At 38.7% G+C, this 20547-nt stretch overlaps 1 protein-coding gene across 2 annotated transcripts in view; it reads left to right on the top strand.

The window, feature by feature from the left end:
- LOC146856423 (glycoprotein-N-acetylgalactosamine 3-beta-galactosyltransferase 1-B-like) overlaps positions 1 to 9906 on the top strand; it is a 303265-nt gene extending 293359 nt beyond the window's left edge. Inside the window, exon 4 of one of the 2 annotated variants that reach the window (XM_085654559.1) lies at positions 7091 to 9906. In XM_085654559.1, the coding sequence (XP_085510685.1) occupies positions 7091 to 7327 (237 nt within the window). In that variant the 3' untranslated portion in view covers positions 7328 to 9906. The remainder of the gene's footprint in view (positions 1 to 7090) is intronic. The other variant, XM_085654560.1, reaches the window with a different exon arrangement.
- Positions 9907 to 20547: the final 10641 nt, after the last annotated feature.

The raw sequence follows: 20547 nt of genomic DNA, 5'->3' as shown, positions 1-20547 counted from the left end.
CTATCAATTCAGCAACCTGCGCAGATTTCACTCCTTTCAATGGTGATGCTTCCATGACCTCTGAAACTTTGCATACCGCATATGCTGCACATAGCACACCATCATCATTTCTCAGGCATGATCCATCCACAAACAACACATGATCACTCTCATTCAAGGGAAGATCCCTTATGTCTGGTCTTGGTTTTGTACAGTACTCAAGCACATCCAAACAATCATGATCATCTTCCATCTTCACACCCACATTTTCAATATCTGGCAAAAGTGTCGCCGGATTCACATTTACACATCTCTCGAGAGTCACATTTGATGCTCCCAGAATCACTTTTTCATATTTCGTCAACCGACTATGTGACATGTACTGAGTTCTGCTTCTTGTCAAAAGAATTGCCACATTGTGAGGTACGAATACCCTTACAGGATATCCCATTATGATTCCCTCACTCTGTTCCAGACTCCTGCATGTTGCTGCCACAGATTTCAGACAACCTGGTAAACCCACAGCTACAGGGTCAAGTGTCGATGAGAAGTACGCAATAGGCCTTCTCAGTAATCCATGCTTCTGAATTAACACTGAAAGTGCACATCCATTTCTTTCACTGCAGTACAGTTCAAATTCTTTCTCATAGTCAGGCATACCCAAAGCTGGAGCCTCACACATTTTACTCTTGAGCTCTTCAAATGCTGCCATTTGTTCTGCATCTAGATCCAATGGATCTGTCATCTCACTTTTTGTCAGTTTAATCAGTGGCTTTGCTATCAAGGAAAAATTAATTATCCACTGACGACAATAACCCACCATACCCAGGAACATTCTCACTTCTCTCTGGGTTTTTGGAGCTTTCATTTCTCTGATTATTCTGATCCTGTCAACAGTCACTTTTCTCAGACCCTTTTCAATATTGTGTCCAAGATAATGCACCTCTTTCTTGCAAAATTGTAATTTGGCTGGAGATACCTTTAACCATCCATCTGCCAGATGATTCAGTAAAGCTATGGTATCTACTTCACAAGCTTCACGTGTCTTTGATGCCACCAGTAGGTCATCAATATACTGCACTAGCACTGAACTCTCGGGCATGATCAAACTTTCCAACGACTTTTTCAATAACTGATTGAATATCGAAGGACTCTCCGTATACCCCTGTGGGATTCGACACCATGCTAAAATACGCTGGCCAAACCTAAATGCAAAAATCGGCTGGCTATCATGATGCAATGGAATTGAAAAGAACGCATGACACAAATCAATCACTGTATACCACTCAGCATCATGTGGAATTTGATACAGGATCACTGATGGATTTGGCACAATAGGACAACATGCCACCACAATTTGATTAACTTTTCTCAAATCCTGTACGATCCTAAATTTCCCATTGGGCTTTTTTAGTCCCATTATCGGTGAATTACACGGACTACTCAATAGTTCTCTCAGGACTCCTTGCTGAATCATTTTCTCAATTATAGGAGTTATCCCTTCAATTATTTCTGGTGTCATTTTGTATTGAGGAATGTTAGGATATGTAATTCCCTCTTTTACTGCAATTTTCACTGGATCTACATTATTCATCAATCCCACATCCTCTCCAGTAAAATCCCAAACTGTCCTTTTCACTGTGTCTCTCAGCTCTTGAGGCAAATCCTCCGGATTAAACACAGCAAATGCACCAATTAACTCACTTTCTCTATTCTCTAGAGTCACTCGGTACAAAACATCTTCATCTGGTGTCTCAAAAGCTATTCCATCCGGTGTACAAAAAATTGTGCAGTTCATTTTGCACAACAAGTCCCTACCCAATAGGTTCACTGGACTCGTGTCACAGACAATGAATCTGTGCATGTCTGAAAATTTCCCTATCTGTACTCTTACAGGTTCAGTAAGACGTGTTCTGATTTGCGTATTGGCTACACCAACTACTTGGATTGCTTCATCCGAGAGAGGAAGATTTCTAACATCTGTTGACCTGACAGTTGATCTTGTCGCACCTGTGTCTACCAAAAAAGTAACACTCTCCTCATTTATTTTCCCATCCACAAATGGTCCTGCCTGGTCTATTTCTAGAGTTGCACCAAGTATGCACTCTTCTTCCTCTCCTCGGCACCGTCAATAATCACCCTCAGACTCACTCCCTTCACTCTTTAACAAGTACTGTTGTACTCTGTTAGAACGTCTTGGTTTGTTTACCTGCTCATCATTGTAGAATCCTGAATCCTGATTATACTTTTGTAACCCTCTATTCTGCGGCAAGGGCGGTTTTGGCTCTTGACTCTGCTCTCTCACAACTTTCTGTTGTTGCTGCTGTTGATTATTTCCTTCGTTCTGCACCTGTTGATTTAAGGATTTATTCTCATTACTCACTAATGGTGGATTAGGACACTCCGATCTCCAATGCCCCAATTGGCCACAGTTGTGACAAGGAAACTTTTTCTTCGCTTCCTCAAGACTTCCTTTTCCTTTCCCTGCATATCTAGGTCTATTCCCTGCATTATTTCCTGGATTATTTGCTTGTTCCACTAACTGTGCTTCCTGTCTCTCCGCAACTTTCACTTGTGCCCACATTGCTTTCTCTTTCAGCTTTCTTTGTTTTGCTTCAATTTCATCACTGAAGTATTTTGCATGTCTCAGGATCTCATCTACTTTCTTACTCTGCCAATCCACTGTGTGCTCACGAATTCTCTCACCAATTTCAGGTCTAAGGCCATATACAAATCTGTATACAAAATGACTCAAATCTTTGTCACCCAGGTGTTCATCTCCACTGAATTGTTTAAATGCCAGTATCAGCCTCTCGTAAAAAGCATGAACTGATTCTTTCGCTTCCTGTTGTGTTCGATCTATCTTTACCCAATATGTCTCTTTTGCAGGAACTTTACTCTTCAGGTATACCATCACCTGATCATACTTTCTCATTACCTCTGGATCTGGTGCCCCTGTTCTTGGGTCTCTTGGATATTCCTCAGTAGGCCAACTCACAACTATTTTACACTCCGTCCACAAGTCTGCTGGAACAATTATATCAAACAGACTATTCAGGTCAACCCACAGCACTTTTGACAATTTCACAAACCTATCTACCTGCCTATACCACTCGACGGGCTTTTCTCTCAATCGAGGGAAATCATTCGTGAATGATAAAATATCCTGTCTGGTCCATGGAACATGTACATATCCTCCTCCAGGTATTTCTCTCATAGGATAATTATCCACTGGTTTCTCCTTTTCTCTCACTGTAAATGCTGAATAAGTTGTTCTATCTTCAGCCTCATCTCTTTTCTTGTACCACCTATCCTTCCACTTTTCTACATCACCCCATCTTCGCAATAATGCTACCATTTCCTTAATCTGTCCTGTTCTACCAGTAGCATTCAAATTTTCAATATCCTTCTCTGTAAAATCCATCCTGTAAGTTCTTTGTAAAGCTTTCACTTTATCAATGTCAACTCCCTGTTCATTTGCTATTGCTCTTAGCCTGTCATGTGTATTTCTTGCTCTCCAGGTAACACTCTTGCACATAAACATTAGTTCACCATCATGATGACTCTTCAGAATCTCTGTTGGAAATGTTCCTGTAACAAGCTCTTCTAGTTCTACACGTAACCTAGCTACATCAATTACTTGTGAATCTTTATCCTTTTTCTGTAGAACCTTCATCCAATAATTCAAATCATCAACTGTTATTTCAGCAGTTTTTCTCACTGGAACCACTCTCTTTTGCGGTTCTAAAATTGGTATCCCTGAACAACTAGCTTCACTAGCATCCAATATTTCACTACATGTGTCATGTCTTGATTGTCTCAGGTCACTTCTTTCTGCTCTTTTGCCTGAATCTCCTGAAGGACCAACTGAATTTGCCAGATTATTTCCAACATATGGAATCACCAGTCCATTCTCACCTGTCCTTTGTTTGTCAAACACAGGCATAACTGGACCTATTGTTACAGGCACCGTAACAGCTTCTAGATTCTTCGTTAACTCCCTAATCTTCTCTGTCAACTCTGTTGTAGTTCTGGCTAATTGTCTGGCATTCTCATCAAGGTAATGATCACTTCTTACCCCAGGTGTCTCATTTTCTGTCTCACTAACGCACACTGTATCCCTTATCGGAGAAACAACTGGTGTACTTTTATCCGGTTCTGGTCTATATGGAGGTGGTCTCTTGTAAATCATGTCATTCAAGACCTCATCCTCATACTCATTAACTCCATATTTTCTCATTTCTGACTCAGGAACCCTTTCTGCTCCTCCTTCAACTGTTCTCATCGGATATAATCCCTCTGACATACTAACATCTCGCCACCTTTTCATTCGATCATGATGAGTCTCACGATCATGTCTCCTCCCAAACATATACCTATAGTACCCTCTACCTATTCTAGCTAAATGTCAGAACGGGTCAGGACAAGTCTCTCGGTAAATGTCTCTCAAGACGAAGTCCCTTCAGCATCAATCCTCAGCAACGCAGATTCGGTACGCGGCAAAGGCAAAATGGCAAGTGGCAAAAACCCTCTCTAGGCTAACATTTCTTATAGTTTCTAAACAATGGAAAGATACATTGGAAACATAGAAAAAACTGTAATGTCCGCCGGACCTGCTGAGCAGAGCGAGAAGGAAAGGATGTAACATCGCTACATTTGAAAATCTCCGCTCAGGAAAAGTTCACATAATAAAGACTACGGAACAGGAACCAAGAAATAAAACATGTATCATATTAGTTCTGCTTCTCCTCGGCTATCGAGCCACAGTTTAGAGTTTTTCTCTAAGGCTCCTTTGTTTCCCAAGGCTGCCAAGGACATTTTCATTTCACTTGAAGATCTCCCAAAAACTGCTGCTGTCCTCATGGAAAGTTTTCAAACAAGCAAGCAAGGACCATGGTCAGTTGGCTTCAGGACCATTTCCAGCAGGGGTCTCCCTCGTCACAGTTTCCATATTATAAATCACAGCCAGGCTCATAAATCAGCCATCTTTTCTAGGCCAACATAGGCCTCAATAGACCATCTTAATTAAAAGAAACAAAAAACAATGTTACCACAGCATAGTGATTAAACAGTGTTAACCCCACTAATACCCTTATGTGTATGCATTTATCTAGCACTTGCAACATAGAAAAGCATTAATTCGAAAAGCATTTTGTGCTCAAAATAAACAGCACATAGCAACGTTTAAACATGAAAACACGCACGTTATTTTTTAAACAGCACATTTATGCACACCCACGTGTAACTCTCTCTTGTTAGGACAAACGGATTGATTAATATAAACACACTTGCACAAGACAAATAATTAATTATTAATTATTAATAAATTAGTACAACGAATAGACATGCCAGAGCTTCAAAAGCCACTGAATTTTCAAACTGAAAACTCTGCTCCAGCACGCTCAGTGAGTCCCTTGCTTTCTGGTGGTGCTAGCGAATCTCTAACCCTGGTACTTTATGCTGCTTCTCAGTAGTTTACGGATGGTGACAAAAAACAAACGGGGGTAGTCTTTCCATGATCATTGCACCTGGGATGATAATCTGTCATGTTTGTTTCATATTTAATCTGGATGGTGGTCTGCTGTTTCACTGTGCTTTCAATTAATATGATCTATGTCGAGTGAATTTAGTTGATTGTTTTTTTTTGTTTATTCAAGTTCCTGTAATCCAATTGTATCCTTTTTTTTTTTAAATAATAGTAAAACAATGTGCTGAGGTTGTGCCTTTTGTCATAAATATCATCAGTTATCGCTTAATTCAAAATCACTTGATCTGTGTTGCATATTAAATTTGTTTAGTGCCATATTGTTGTTAGTCTATGCTTATGCGTATCCTGCTTGAATAACTTGTGTAAGTTGTACAGGAAATCTAGCTAATGACAGTTACAGGTAATGCTCATCTATTGAAAGCTGTTATTAGCCTCTGAAGGCTATGTGGACATGTCGCTTGTAAACATTCCACGTGCAACCTACCTAATGAAGACTAGGTGAGAGATTAGCCCTTGAAGTTTGGCCTGGAGGACTAGCTAATGTGTGCACAGAAGCTTATAGACTGAAGTCCGTACTCAAAGCCTGCCTAGTGTTGGTCTCACATGAAGACCAGCTAATAAATAGAACACCCTAATCCTAGTTACTGTTGGCCTCACACAAAAAGTAGCTAAATAAAACTGAATGTAGTCTACCTGGTGAGGGCCACACATTAAGCCTAACTAACGAAGACTACCGGAACCCCAACTAGTGAAGATACACAGGAAGCCTAGCGATTTGAGCAGAGGAAGAATAGCTAGTGAAGTATGCTTAGCTATTGAAGATTGTACTCCGTACGCAGCTACTGAAAGTTATTCTTGAAGAAAATTACTGAGGACTGCACAAGAACCTACTTTGTGAAGACTGTACAGGTAGCTAAGCTTCTGAAGACTTGCTTTTGAACCCTTCCTTCCGAAAGGCAGTCCAGAAAGCAAGGGTTGTGATGACTTTAAGAAAGCGGCCATTAGAGAGTAAAGGTGGTGTAAACTAGTTAGTGAAGGCTGTACCGGAAGACTGGCTACGAAAGTCAATACAGGAAGCCTGGCTTGTAAAAGCTATTTAGAAGACAATCTAGTGCGTGCAGTATAGGAAGTTCAGCGAACTCTCCAGGAGATTAGCTAATGAAGGCAGGACCTACAACTTGGTTTGTGAAGTTTGTATTTGAAGCTTAGCCCATGAAGTAGTCTTTTAAATGTAGAATATGAACACTAAAAATAGAAGAGTTGGAATGGCTATAGATGATGCCTGACTAGCTGAGGAAGCCCAACGAGTGTTCTTGAATTCTATACAGCAGAGAATGTACACAAACCATAGCTATTGATGAAAGCACAGGAAGCCTAGATACTGATTGCTACACAGGTAGTCACATTTGAGAAGACTACAGAGGAAGATTAGCCACAGAATAATACCTCAAAAGTCCAGAAAACAGAGAATATTTTGTATTTTGTATAGTGATTTGGATCTCTTTAAATGCAATAGACACGGAAAACTGACCCATGTGATTGCCTGGTATTCGTTCTTCATTATAAAACTGTCAGGGTCTTTCTGATCCCGGACACTAACTATTCTGGTCCTTTTCTTCACAGGGCCCCCAGTGCTGCTCAGATCTGGCAATTTCCTTTCACTATGTCGATCCACAACTGATGTACCAGTTGGAATACCTGACATATCATTTTCGGGCCTATGGCTACCAGTACCGGTACCAGCCAGCGCTCCCGGAGAATGTACAAAAACTACCAGTGCACTCTCCGAAGAAGGTGGAGAAGGAAAATCCAAGCCTCTCTAATGCAACGGACCTTGAAGCAAAACCCGAGAAACTTTGATTAAGCAATTTCTACAAAACTGATAATTTGCTTGGGCTGTGGTTCTCTTTCAGGGAGAGGTGGAGGTGTAGGCCCCTGGTACATCCAATATTGGCTTGATTTTGCATTAAACTGCTAAAGGAGACATTGGAATCATTATCAGCATCAAAGTAAACACCTCACCTGAATCTGTTGAAGTCGCAGTATTGAAACGCATGGAAACAATCATCAAACATAAAAAGATCGGATCCAGATGCAAGGAGGCATGAACTCTACACACAGTTCCTTCATCTTCCAAAATCTCCGATTTTGACTCTAAAAAGTGGTGGCAAAGTCTGGTAGTTCTGTTGTCTAATTTTAGAGCAGTGATTTTAGTCCAGCTACAAGTGGTGGTTGGACCCCATAAGAGTTCCTAACCTGCTCTTGTTTTCAATTCTTCTGAGATCAAATTACACTGTCCTCATCACCTAAGAGTTCCTGTCTTTTTAAGTAAGTTTCCTTTTGATAATCTGTTTAAATGTTTTGCACATTCATGCATTTGGTGACTATGCTACACGAAAGAAAGAAGTTTTCATAGCCACAGAAATGAACTATTAAACAGATTAACAAAGGCACTCTATCTCCCATTTCGGATATCGACTTTCTCATCTAATTGAAGTATCTTCAACAAAACTTGTTGTTTTAGCGAAAATCCAGGTAACGTGTACCCCTACCCAAGACCAATAGATGCTATATTGTGAAAGGGGACAATTGACGTCTCTGAATAGGATGTTGATAATTGGGTTATGTAAGGTGAACAGGAAAGTTGGGGCATTGTTGCACCTGTAGCAAGAACTTATTTCAGTGTAAGTCGAGCTGATTTTAACAAAAAGAGTCGCAACTTAGTGTTCCTGTTAAATGAAGCCCTAAACCGTATATGCCGCCGACATTCAGTCGTCTAAAGGAGGTTGGCCACAAAGCACCTTCCATTTCCCTTTGGCTAACTCCTCGGTGCTAGCTGATAGTTGAAGATTTATACCTTAGTGTCTTGTCCTTTGAATGTGCTGTAATGGAAAAGTTGCAAATATGGGCGTCTTGTTCAGATACATTATGTAATGAAGCATTCTAAGTGCCAAATTCATGGTGAAAGGTCAGTATTTGAACACCAGCTTTGCATTGTGCCATGTGTTTGTCAAACAAAATATTTCTCTATGTTTATAAGATAATTCTAAATGATACTTGTATTTTTTTACATTTCTACATTGAAGTCTAAGTTGGAAGCCCAGATTAATTACCTAGTTTTAGAAGTTCTGGTTACATTTGCTAGCCTATCAACACCGTCCTAACATAACAGCGAAGAGTGCAAAGAGTTATAGCAATATTTGCAAGCGTTGAGTGCAGCCATAGACTGTTACTACTCAGCAGAATTCTAAGCTCCTTCTGTGCGAATGGGATTTTTGGTGCAGATTGACTTAACAACGGAACAAACGTTGTTCCTTGAGGTTTTAGGTACTGCAACTGTACCTAAATTGTGCAGTTTTCAGTTTTTTACCCAGTTTGGGGCTGTTCCATGAGCAAATACAATTCTCTGTAGCCCTGAGACACAACACTGCTCTCATGGGTTATTTACTGTACTGTGAATTTCAAGTACTTTCAAGTGATATTCACTCTTATTTCTGAGTTTCTACAAATGTTTAAAAACAGTGAGTCCGCAGACGGTTAAAAAAAAAAATTCACATGTCCTCACTTTCCAGAATGGAATTATCAGTCTAGAACTGCTAGGAATGTTGTGGCAAAACATATTTATTTTATAGTGCTGCCATGATTATCGCAGTGGCCCCTACCTTGACCTAATGGCTCTAAAGCCTCTTTGGCTGTAGGCAGGCAATACTCAAAATGGCCACCTCAATCTGTGGTGAGAAAATTGATGAAGCCAGGTCATCTGGAACATAGCCAATGGCAGTTGGTGTCCGCTAATCTAGTCCCAAACCTTAAACAGAGCACCAGCGCCTCCAGTGCCCTGATCATAGCCTCACTTACTTTTGTAGTATAGTTCATGCTGGTACCAAAAGTTTAGTTATCATGCTAGAACCGACTATGACACCTGATATCTACTTCAGATCAGTAGTCTGCATACCCTACTACTTTCTTCATTATATTCTTGGTCTGACCAAAAGACAAATCAATAGGGTCAGTGTGGACGCTTAAGTGTTTTCTCATCAAAAGTAAAGCTGCATGTCGGAAATGTACTGCTCCTTCTCTCCTTCCTAAGAAATTTACTTCATTCTGCCAGAAGACTCAAAATAAAAATCTGAAGGCGCCTGCTGGTTCACTTTTCAAGATGCCCCAACGGGCATCCACTAGCATCAGCAGCAAGACAAACACCAGATGCTTATGGCAAGGTCTGCCTGATTCCACTCTTAGCAAAACACAGAGGAAGATTGTCTCTCTTGTTCGTCTACAGACAGAGGTATTTTCCTTCCTTTGGAAAACGTCCTATAAACAGCTGCTTGTACATTAAAAAACATGTCCTCCAGGATACGCAAGCTAAGATTTTGGTAAACATGTATGTGTCATTTTTTATCTTGCTGTTATCACTTGGATGCAGCTAGTTTCTGGACTCTTCCAATCTTTGTGAATGGAACTCCAGCCCAGGGAGTAAGTGTTTGATCAGAACAGAACAATGTGGCTAAGCCAGGATCCTCTGTCTCGTCTGGCTCCCGTTGAAACAGCCTAACCACCACACAAAAGTCAGGTGAGTATGTTCCAAGCAGATGACATGTGATGAAGAAGGAGATTGTCAGACATGTCTACTTTGTCCATTCAAGTAGCAAGTAACACAACAAAATTGTATGGTGTCAGTAATACACAGAAGAGTGTACCCAGAGCGATAAAGCTCAAGACTCTTGGTCCAATGTGCCCACAACGGTGCTAACACCTTAGACTCCTAGCTTACGGGTAAGTCATCCTTAATGGAAGAGGAAACCTCACACACTTATTAGAGTCATGCTCCATCATAGGAATCCTCTCCCTACCCTCATAGGACAATGCCACCGGGGTGGACTCGACCTCCTTGAAGACTGTCTAGTTAAGAGGAAGTTCTTTCATAACTCTTGCTGGACAACTCCATATAACAGGGAATCCAGATGAAAACCGTAAAAATACCTTAAAGTTGCTGGGGAAATGTAACCTTTATTCTTGGAACACTAGGTAGGATTAAAAACGAAAAAGATTTTGGTATTGGATCACAATGTCTCACCCCAAAGTTTGGCCAACATGTTTCTACCCACTTTCTCAAGCCTAAGTGGTCTGGGGCATTCCTCAGGGCACACGCATCCCGAATGTGAAATACCTTGAAAAGATTCCAATTTGAAATCAATCGGGTGATGAGGTGGATTCTTAATTGAAGTCCTACCATAATTACCTGCCTGTCGTTGACTAACTTGTCCTTGTCACCCTAAAGTGTGGGTGCTACCATCCTCAAGGTCACAGAGAGAGCGGGATCCTTTTTAGTCACACATTTGTCAAAAGGTAAATCCCAGCCATTTTATCTATGTATGTCCCGCCGTTTTACCTTTTGATGAATGTGAGGCTAAAAAGGATCCCGCCCTCTCTGTGAACTTGAGGATGGTAGCACCCACACTTTAGGGTGACAAGGACAAGTTATTCAACAACAGGCAGGTAATTATGGTAGGACTTTAATTGGGAATCCACCTCATCACCAGATTGATTCACATAAGGATCTGTGTGCCCTGATAATGCCCCAGACCGCTTAGGCTTGAGAAAGTGGGCAGAAGCATGTTGGCAGAACTTAGGGGGTGAGACATTGTACTCCAATACCCAAATCTTTTTCGTTTTTAATCTTAACTAGCGTTCCAAGAATAAAGATTACATTTTCCTAAGAACTCTAAGGTATTTTTACGGTTTTCATCTGGATCCCCTGGTATATGGAGTTGTCCAGCACGATTTATGCAAGAACTCCCTCCTAACTAGTCAGTCTTTAAGGAGTTCGAGTCCGCACCGGTCTCATTGTCCTATCAGGGTAGGGAGAGGATTCCTATGATGAAGCATGACCCTAATAAGTGTGTGAGGTTTCCTCTTCCATTAAGGATAACTTGCCCGTAAGCTAGGAATCTAAGGTTTCAGCTCCATTGTGGGCAGCCTTCTTTATGTTTACTCGTTGCTTAATTCACCATTGATCCGTCATTTTCTACCAATTTACTTTAAAATAAATTCTCACAAAGGGTTACAACCTCATCCGTTTTCCTACCTTTCTTTCACATGGGACTTCCCTCTTTTGCTCCCATGTCACCTTCGTAGTCCAGTCTTCTGAGTTATCTAACTCACATTCCATAGGAACAACATATAGCACTACACCTCTCGGTGGAACTGTTTTTAGCACCAGTTCTTCCAACACTGTTCCACAAGTGCTGGATCTACGGCATGTTTTAAGTTATCCAGATAGGAAGCATTTCCATGCCTAGAATCTCAGTAGCAACTAGTTACAAAGTCTGTGTTTATCCTGAGAATCTGACCTGGATCCAGCCTTTGTGGACCGACACTGGACATCCTGGCTTACATGGATTGTGAGGTTCATGTTCATCTGTCAGCCATTCGCATGTTTGGGGCAATCAAAACTGTAGAGGCATCTACTTTTGTTTATCAGTGATAAACTGTAGTCCTGAACATTTTTTTAAAAGCAATTTCCCAGCTTACATCATTTGGGAGCATCAGTCATGGGAAATTGACATTTTAGTTGCTCCTGAATCAAGATGAAAAGCCCTGTTTGAATCTTTAGTTTTTTAGTGGTGAAAGTTTACACAGCATTATTAGAAAACAGAGTAAAACGTGGTTAAATTGTGCAACTTCTCAGTACCTATTTACCTCAAGGAATAAGTATCAAGGCTCTCGCTTCCTGTTAAGTGAAATGTCACTATTTTTGTATATTGAAATTGTAAAATTATAGAATTTTTGTAGGCTTGTGTCCTTATGCATTGCATGGAACAGTGCTGAGTCGCACATCGATGACCTCATCAGGAACACAGCAACCACGGGGACATCAAATGGAGGAGAAAGAATGTGTAAAGGGGGTTCGCACCACAGATTTTGTAATATCTAATGGATGGTGATTTGTTTCAATTTCTAGAAGTGTAGATTGGTAATCATTTGAAGGGCAAGTTCTTGTGCTAATTTTATTTATGTGAAAGGAAGTCCTTTAAGGGGTTGCTGCTTGTTTTAAAGAGGTGCTTTCTACAGAGCGCACTGAAGAAATGTTTAAACCAAAGTTAAAAGATGGAAGCCAAGACAGGCTAGAATAAAAGATGGAAGCCAAGACAGGCTAGAATACCCTAAAATTAACATAATTCAAGAGATTTTACTAAACTTAGAGGTCCGAAAGAAAAACAACTCCGTGCTTTCACCTCCGCCACCAATCCCAAATGGCACATTCATATGACAGAATATGCACTGGCAGCCTTAGACAGTCATCTTACCACAATACATAAATCCAGACAAATCCTTAAAAAATGTTCAATGGTTTATTGGACGATTGTTAAAAACTTTAAATAAAATCTTTAAAAAAATCTTAAATAAAATGCAACGAACAGCCAACATGTGTTTCGAGGAGAATCCTCTTTTTCAAGACTTTCGTCTTCCTTTTGCATTGATGGTATCATTGACATTCTGTTTGTTGCTTGAATTTGTTCGCATCTGATGGGCTGTCATCTCGCTGTCGTACACAACCCCATATCAGTTTCTTTATAAACATAGACATCGAGTTTTGCAAAGTCGTTTTTTCTTCTTCAGTAGAAATGGGTGTTGTATATTCTTTGCAGTACTGATGATTGCAGTGTGGGCTGGAGATGGCCTTGATCTAATATTCCAATAGCACTCCTGCATAGTTTGCCGTGTCCATGCGTGGTCCTCCTAATTTTGCGTGCAATTTGGAAAATGCAGAATGTTCAAACTGCCAGAAGCCAATCAGATAATTAAGGTGAAATCCATTTAGTGCCTCAACCTCACCCTTTCAAAGAATTCTGGCCTGGCGGAATAGAGTACTATTTGTTCTTACTATACATCCTCACACATTTTTAAGCATCAAAGGAGAGTTGATTTTTCGTTTTGTTTCTCAGCTAAGACCATTTTCTTTATGGCCGCATATTTTGATATGAAGGGATATTTTGAAATACCACACTCGCTTTGAAATATCAATACTAGTATATGATATATATGTCATTACCGCTTCCTGAACATTCACCTTCCTCAGCCGTGTTGTACTCAATTTTGATGTTATTTTCTTCAACGTGAACAGAAGTCATTTATGGAGTATGACATTTTGAGAATTTTGTGGGACTCTTGATAAAAATGCATTTGTTTGAATTGTTTAACTAAGCTGAAAAGGCAGCCTTATTTTTTTTCATAATGGTACCAAGGACTTTCAATGTAATGATGTGCTGCTGATCTTGTAGGAGAATTGACTGTTGTGATATTTTGGTGTCAAGAATTTCAGTGATGTGAATTATAATTTTTATATATTTTTTCTTTAGAAATAAATCTGGATATTGGTTTCTCATTTGAAAACAAATGGCTTCTTTATTGTTTTTGTACTTTAGTCCAAAATGTGAGCCCTTAGAATAATCAAAGTGTTTAATGCCTACTGCAGAGATATTTCTGTGACTAACAAGACACACGTTTGAATTCTCTGATGTAAATTTAGACTTTGATTTTTCTTGGGTGGGAAAAAATAATACTGGGCTATGACTGCTTTCATCATTTTATCCTGAGATAATTCAGTGGGTATAGAATATTAAAATTATTTAAATTATTATTACTGTTATCGTACTTATTTTTCTCGCAATACGCTGTGCATGTGATGTGCCCTTACATAAATGATGATGTGAGATAGTATGTGTCTGAAATGTTCCACTTAGATGCATGTTCTTTTTTTTAATAAGGGTGCTGTAAAATTTAGTTCACTCTCATGAGAAGGACGTTCAGGATCCAGCAGGGAATAGCAGACATCTCAAAGTGAAAAACAAGCATTAGTTTGATAAGGTACATAAAGTTAATTCTCATTCTGTGAATGTGAAATGATTCCACTGTGATCTCTAAAACTAACTGGGGATATGTTTCGTAAACACTGTACATGTTTATGAAGTGTACTTCAGTAAGCAACTCATATGAATACGTATAATGAATTGCTATGTAAATATGGCTTGCACTGAGCCTTGCTAGTATGAATTCCAGATTGCTACATCTAGCTGTTCGCTGCAATGATGCAACAGTGGGAAGCAAAAGTTGCTTTTCACTGTTGATCACAAACACAAGAGAGTCACCCTTACATAGAAAAAAGGGACCGGGTAGTATAGACTCTAGCAAGAGAAAAAAACACCTTTTTCCTCCTAATCATATATATGTGTGTATGTATATTCTAGGTAAAGCAACAGATAACAAAACTAATAACTGATCTTATTTGTTTTGGGAAACACATTAACATACTCATACACCTCTTTGTTTGGCAATGTTAAATATCATCACAATTGGTATCAAGAAATGTATACATATTCATCACGAAAATACAAATTGTACCAATATCATATGAAAGGATTTTCAACATTGTTGAATAACCTTTGATATGATATTGGTGCAGTTTGCATTTTCATGATAAATATGCATACATTTCTTGTTATTTTTAAAAAAATACTTTTTATTTGTCAACAAGAGGGCTACAAACTCAGCACGTATTTACGTAGAGAAAAAATAACAAAAAACATAACACGTGTTGAAAACAGGATGACATACATCATTAAGCAGCAAAGAATTGCCAAAGCATAACAAATATCAAAATCAAACCCAGTTACAATCACATAGGCCCGTTTCTAAAATAGAAGCCCCCATATTGCAATTAATTTTATCATAGAGTGGGTACCCCTTATTTTTGCCAATGCATGTCCCATTTCGTACGTTTCCCGAACCAACATCCACCAATCACTTATAGAGGGAGGTTTTGGAGCAATCCATACCCGGGCAATTACCAGCCTAGCGGCTACAAGTAGTATTAAAGATAGGCGAGTAAGTCTAGGATTCGTATTCTCAAGACCAATCATAATTTCCATGACTGAAACAGGTGAATCTATCCCCAATCTCTGTGAGAATACTTGACCCACCTGCTGCCAGAATAACTCCAATTCCGGACATGTTGCGAACATATGCGTTATACTAGCCGCATACAGATCACATCTAGGACATTTCGTCCGAGCACTGACTGAACCGGGCACATTTCTTGTTATTTAACCACAAACTGTGGAATTTTTATAACAATTGTGATGATCTTTTTTTAACACTGAGCATATGAAAATAATGTGCAGCATATAATCCACCATTGCATATGATTTTAACTTTTTATTGTATTTTATTGTGAGTTTTTATTGATAAAATCCAGTTAATATATAGTAAATAAACGAAAGCTTTTTAATATTATCAAAGGCTAATAAAAGCGTTACAGATGACAAACTCCTTTGAAAGCATCTTTAATTGCCAAACAAAGAGCTGTATGATTATGTTCATCTGTTTCCCAAAACAATAATGATCAACTATACATATAAATGATTAGGAGGAAAAAGGGAATTTTTTTCTTGTTAGAGCTTTTCACTTTTACTACATCAGACTGTTCGAACAGGGTTTTATGAGGGCTTTTTAGTACAGTGATGGGTCTCTACTCTGAGGGATAGTGGAAAGCACAGCATCAGTAGGAGGTTTGGAGGGAAGGCACAGAGGGTTGTGGTGGTTAGTGGTAAATGGCCAGAGGCTAGGTATTTTTTTTTGATGTATCAAAAAGTGGGAATGGTCATGTTATGTATGGCTCCCCCATAGCAGTTGAAACCAGGGGCAGATGCATTTAGGGGGCCACAAATTAAATCATAGGATAGATCATGGGTACTCACAAACATTGGCCCAGGGACCACAAAGTACGGTCTATAGTGTGACCGAGGGCCACACTGATGCCAGCAGGGTGCCTTTAGGGGGTCTGGGTGGGTCAGGGATTGAGTAAGGAGATCTGAACACATGTTAAATAAACAGGCAAGCATTTATTTGCAGGTTAATAAATGCTTGCCTGTTTGACATTTTTTCCTAAATATTAGTGCTCAACAACTGAACAGCAGCTCAAGCTGATGTTCACCAGGGGGCCGCATGTAAATGTCAAGCGGGCCGCAAGCAGCCCCCTGGCCGTACTTTGAGTATCACTGGGATAGATTGATAAAAAATGAATAACATTTATTTTTCATCTCAGGGTTTTGAGTGACATCATAGACAACCTAAGCTTCCCTTGTCTAGTTGATATCACTCAGAAACCCTCAGTAAAATATCATACTAGTTAATCACTGTTACCCATCTATAATTCTGTAAAAATACCCTTTCTGGCTGAAAAGAGGACTCAGACCTCACTTAGCTGCGAGATACAAAATTCTTTATTGTTGCTGAGGTACGATCAACGCGTTTCGGCTTCAAAAAGCCTTGTTCCCGATAATTGGCTGCCATATTGTTTAATTTATACACCTCTTCCCATGACCTCACCATTAAAAATGGAAATGAACATAAACATAGGACAAAGGAAGAAGAAACATCAGTGCCCTCTTGTAAAATTTACAACTCTGCCACTTATTATATGCAACAGACTACAGTATGCGTTATAATGATCCTATATACCACATATTACATGATTGAAAATTGATATATCAACAAAGTGATTAATAAATACATTTTCCATGTGTCATAAAGTGATTCTAATATAATTTCCTTGATATCAAATTAATGAATAAGTCCTATATTTCCTCAAGACATACCAGTTGTTGTAAACAATCATAATTTCTTTATATCTCATCCGAATTCTAATTTTGTATGATCAGGAAGTTAATCTAAAGTTTGGAATGGAAGATGGATACTGTGTTATACTGCTATACTTGGAACATAACTAGAGCTAGAGAAATGGCAATATCAGCCCAATTATTTAGTCAGAGATGGCCAAAGTATGGATCCTGACCTCAGCAGATTGTCAAAACAATCAATGAGAGGAGTTTGTCATCTATAGATGCAAAAAATGATTGAGTTAACCCACAAAGAGGGTCTTGTACCAAAAGAGAATAGCGTTTCAGACATCGACCAAGGTTTATGGTGGTAAGGACAATTTTGCAGTGTAAATGTTTTTTTGGATACACATGTGCATTATTTCGTTATTTAGTGGTTAAGTCCAGAATTGTTTCAGTCTACAATCTCCAACTGTCACTGGTCACGACGCTCACATGCTCTCCCACAGAATGCCTAGATGTCACAATGGTCCCTGCTTAGCTGAGACTGCTGGGTACAGTATAACATATCTCATCTCTTTACAACAGATAAGCAGGAATATTGCATAGCAGAGAAATACGTGAAGAAGGGCATTAAATGGAAAAGGATATGACTGGAAGACAGAAACCACGGACAAAGAAAACACTCCACCCTAGCCCACAACGACGCTATCAGACAAGACAACAGGAACCCACAAACAAAGAAGACACACTACATTCAGAACCCCCTAAAATAAATGAAGCAATATAACAAATAGCTACAGAATAATTTTCCTAAATAAGGGAACAAGTGAAACACCTGACTTAAAAATACCAACGCTGTAGTGACTACAAAACAATACCAATGCTGTATGTTCAACAAATACATGAACTCAAAAAAACAAAAATTCCCTTCTCCTGTTGATGTGATTAGGAAGAGATTATCTCCTCCTGGGCCTCTCTTTTCTCAACGTGAGAAAAAGGTACAAAGTGTGCGATAGTCTTATGCAGGTTACCAAATTTACAATAAAGTAATTCATTGCTTTGTGATTACACAGTCAAACGAAAAAACTACACAGATGCAAAGGAATAAGATGTTTACCTATTTTATTAACCAGTACATTCTTCATTATTCATCCATATCAGTTAAAAACACTTTTCCATTTTATTTATTAAAAGAAAATGTACAATATTTAATAATAAAACAAAGATATTTTGAAAAAAGACTTGACGCGGCGTTTTGGTGTTCTAAAATATCGTCACCTTCTTCAGGACAACAATTTCCAATTCTAATAACATCTAGACAAAAATATGAACATTGAATTATTGTAAAGAAAGAACTGGTATTCTTATGTTTATATTCCTTTGCTCGTTTTCAGAAAATACATGCAACAATCTAACAAACATTTCTTTTGACATTGTATATTCATACAATCACCTATTTATCCCCACTTAATCTTAAGAACGGCTCCTTAATTCATTTGGGGTCTCACCCCTTTCATTAGACCAAAGTACACTACAACAATTGTATAATTTACTTTACATTAACACATCTCTGTACCATGGTGAAGAACATCAACTATTATTTTTATCCCTGAAAGACTGTATGTTTTGTTGCATACCTGAATTTGGTACTGTTTTGAAGCCTCAATCAATCGGCAAAAGATAGTATTGCAATCCTTCAGTACTTTCGGATAAAAGATAGAATGGTGCTACAAAGAGAAAGAGGGGCTGCTAACTTAGTCATCTCTAAATGTTTTTATGACTTATATTAATAAAACTTAATCATCAGGCTTATTAATTGTTGTGTAGAGGAAAAAATACTTTTTAGTTGCCTGTTATTCATAAGTTTCTCTGTATCTTCTCTCAGTATTTTCACCATGTATGGCTATCTTCTAATGTTAATGGATTCTGTTTAACTGACAGAGAGAATTTACATATAATAGGAAAATAAAGATCTATTCTCACCATCCAATTTTATTGCATCTCTAAGTTATTCATTTAACATTTAATATCAAGGGTATATAGATCTAGGTACCTTGTTGCATAGAGTGCATTTTATATATCGATATCTCAATTTACTTCAAACTTCTTGTTTCTAACATCATTCAAGGAAGTCTCTTATCTGCCGACAAAATAGTTTAGTTCTATTAGTCAGCGCCACCTAATACATCTTTCAATTTTATATCCTATTCTAGTTATTCTAGGCTTCATTATTCACCCCTTACCTTATTCATTTCTGAGGGTTATATGCGGGACGGACTCTACTTGGTTAGGTTCCTCTCTTTTGTTCTAAAACAAAAAAAAATAATAAATACATTTTATATATATATGAACTAACACATCTTGTTTTACCAGATAGTATTTTTTTCTTTTTATCAAAAAAGGATTTTTTTGGCATGGTCCCTTTGCTTGGCTTTGTCTTACCTTCGTAGAGAAGGTTCTTGCCTTTTCCTCTTTACCACCTTTTTTTTCCTTTTTAAAATGGGGTGTCTCATCTAAGTCTTGTCAGATCATAAACTAAGGAAACATAACTTAATTACCAAAAGGTTCCCATTAAAAAAATATATAGTGGGGAGCCTAGTCTAACTCTAGAACTTACTTGAGAAAGGGAAGAGCATTTCCTGTACATGTCTGTCCTGCTGGTCTCCCAGTCTCCAACTGAGTTTTGGAAACTTTAGGTCTTCTTTTTATACTCCTCTCTATTGGCTGTCAATTGCCCAATTATATTCAATTACCTACACTGCTCTGCTGTCCTACTGCAGACTACTCTGTTTCGGTGCGGCCATCTTACAGTGTGTTATTTCCCTCATCAGCCTTACCTGGACATTCTCTCTTCTTTCATGATTTTTTATTTACTTAACTTTCTTGTGTCTATGAGTTAAGTTTCATAATTCTTAAGTTGGTTTAACTATTGTTCATCTTTGCGATCCGAAATTAAGATATTTATTGCGTTCAATGATTTACTCAATTTTGAATGTAGAGTCTGTTTATTTTTCTCACATTGCTCCTGTGTGTATTTAAGGGGTTTTCATTCTTTTAGCCACAAGCATCTAGCCGTATACTATATTTTAAAGGCGGCGATTCTCACTGTATTGTTTGTCAGGTTTCCGCCGCCATCTTAAAACGGGTTGTTACCGCGATTTTCACCTTACTTGGCCCCACTTGTCAATGACTGCCATCTTATAGTGTGTTTTCCCTCTGAATCCGCCGATGTATGATTCCTTTTTACTACTATTCAAACTTGCTCCTTTCTAATTACTTTCTCAGTTGTTCATTTCACAAGTCCCCTGTCTTCATTTAAAGGAGTATGGTTCCCTCATCATAATGATATTTACCGCTTTCTCTGTGTTACAAGTTGCAGTTCTTACTGGTTATATTATCGAATTTTAGACCGCCATCTTGGAATGGGTCGTTCCGCGGTTTTACCTTTCTAGTCCC

The sequence above is a fragment of the Triturus cristatus genome, chromosome 4_1, assembly GCF_964204655.1.
Source record: "Triturus cristatus chromosome 4_1, aTriCri1.1, whole genome shotgun sequence".
NCBI classification, from domain to species: Eukaryota; Metazoa; Chordata; class Amphibia; order Caudata; family Salamandridae; genus Triturus; species Triturus cristatus.
This window is presented reverse-complemented; position numbering and strand designations above follow the sequence as displayed.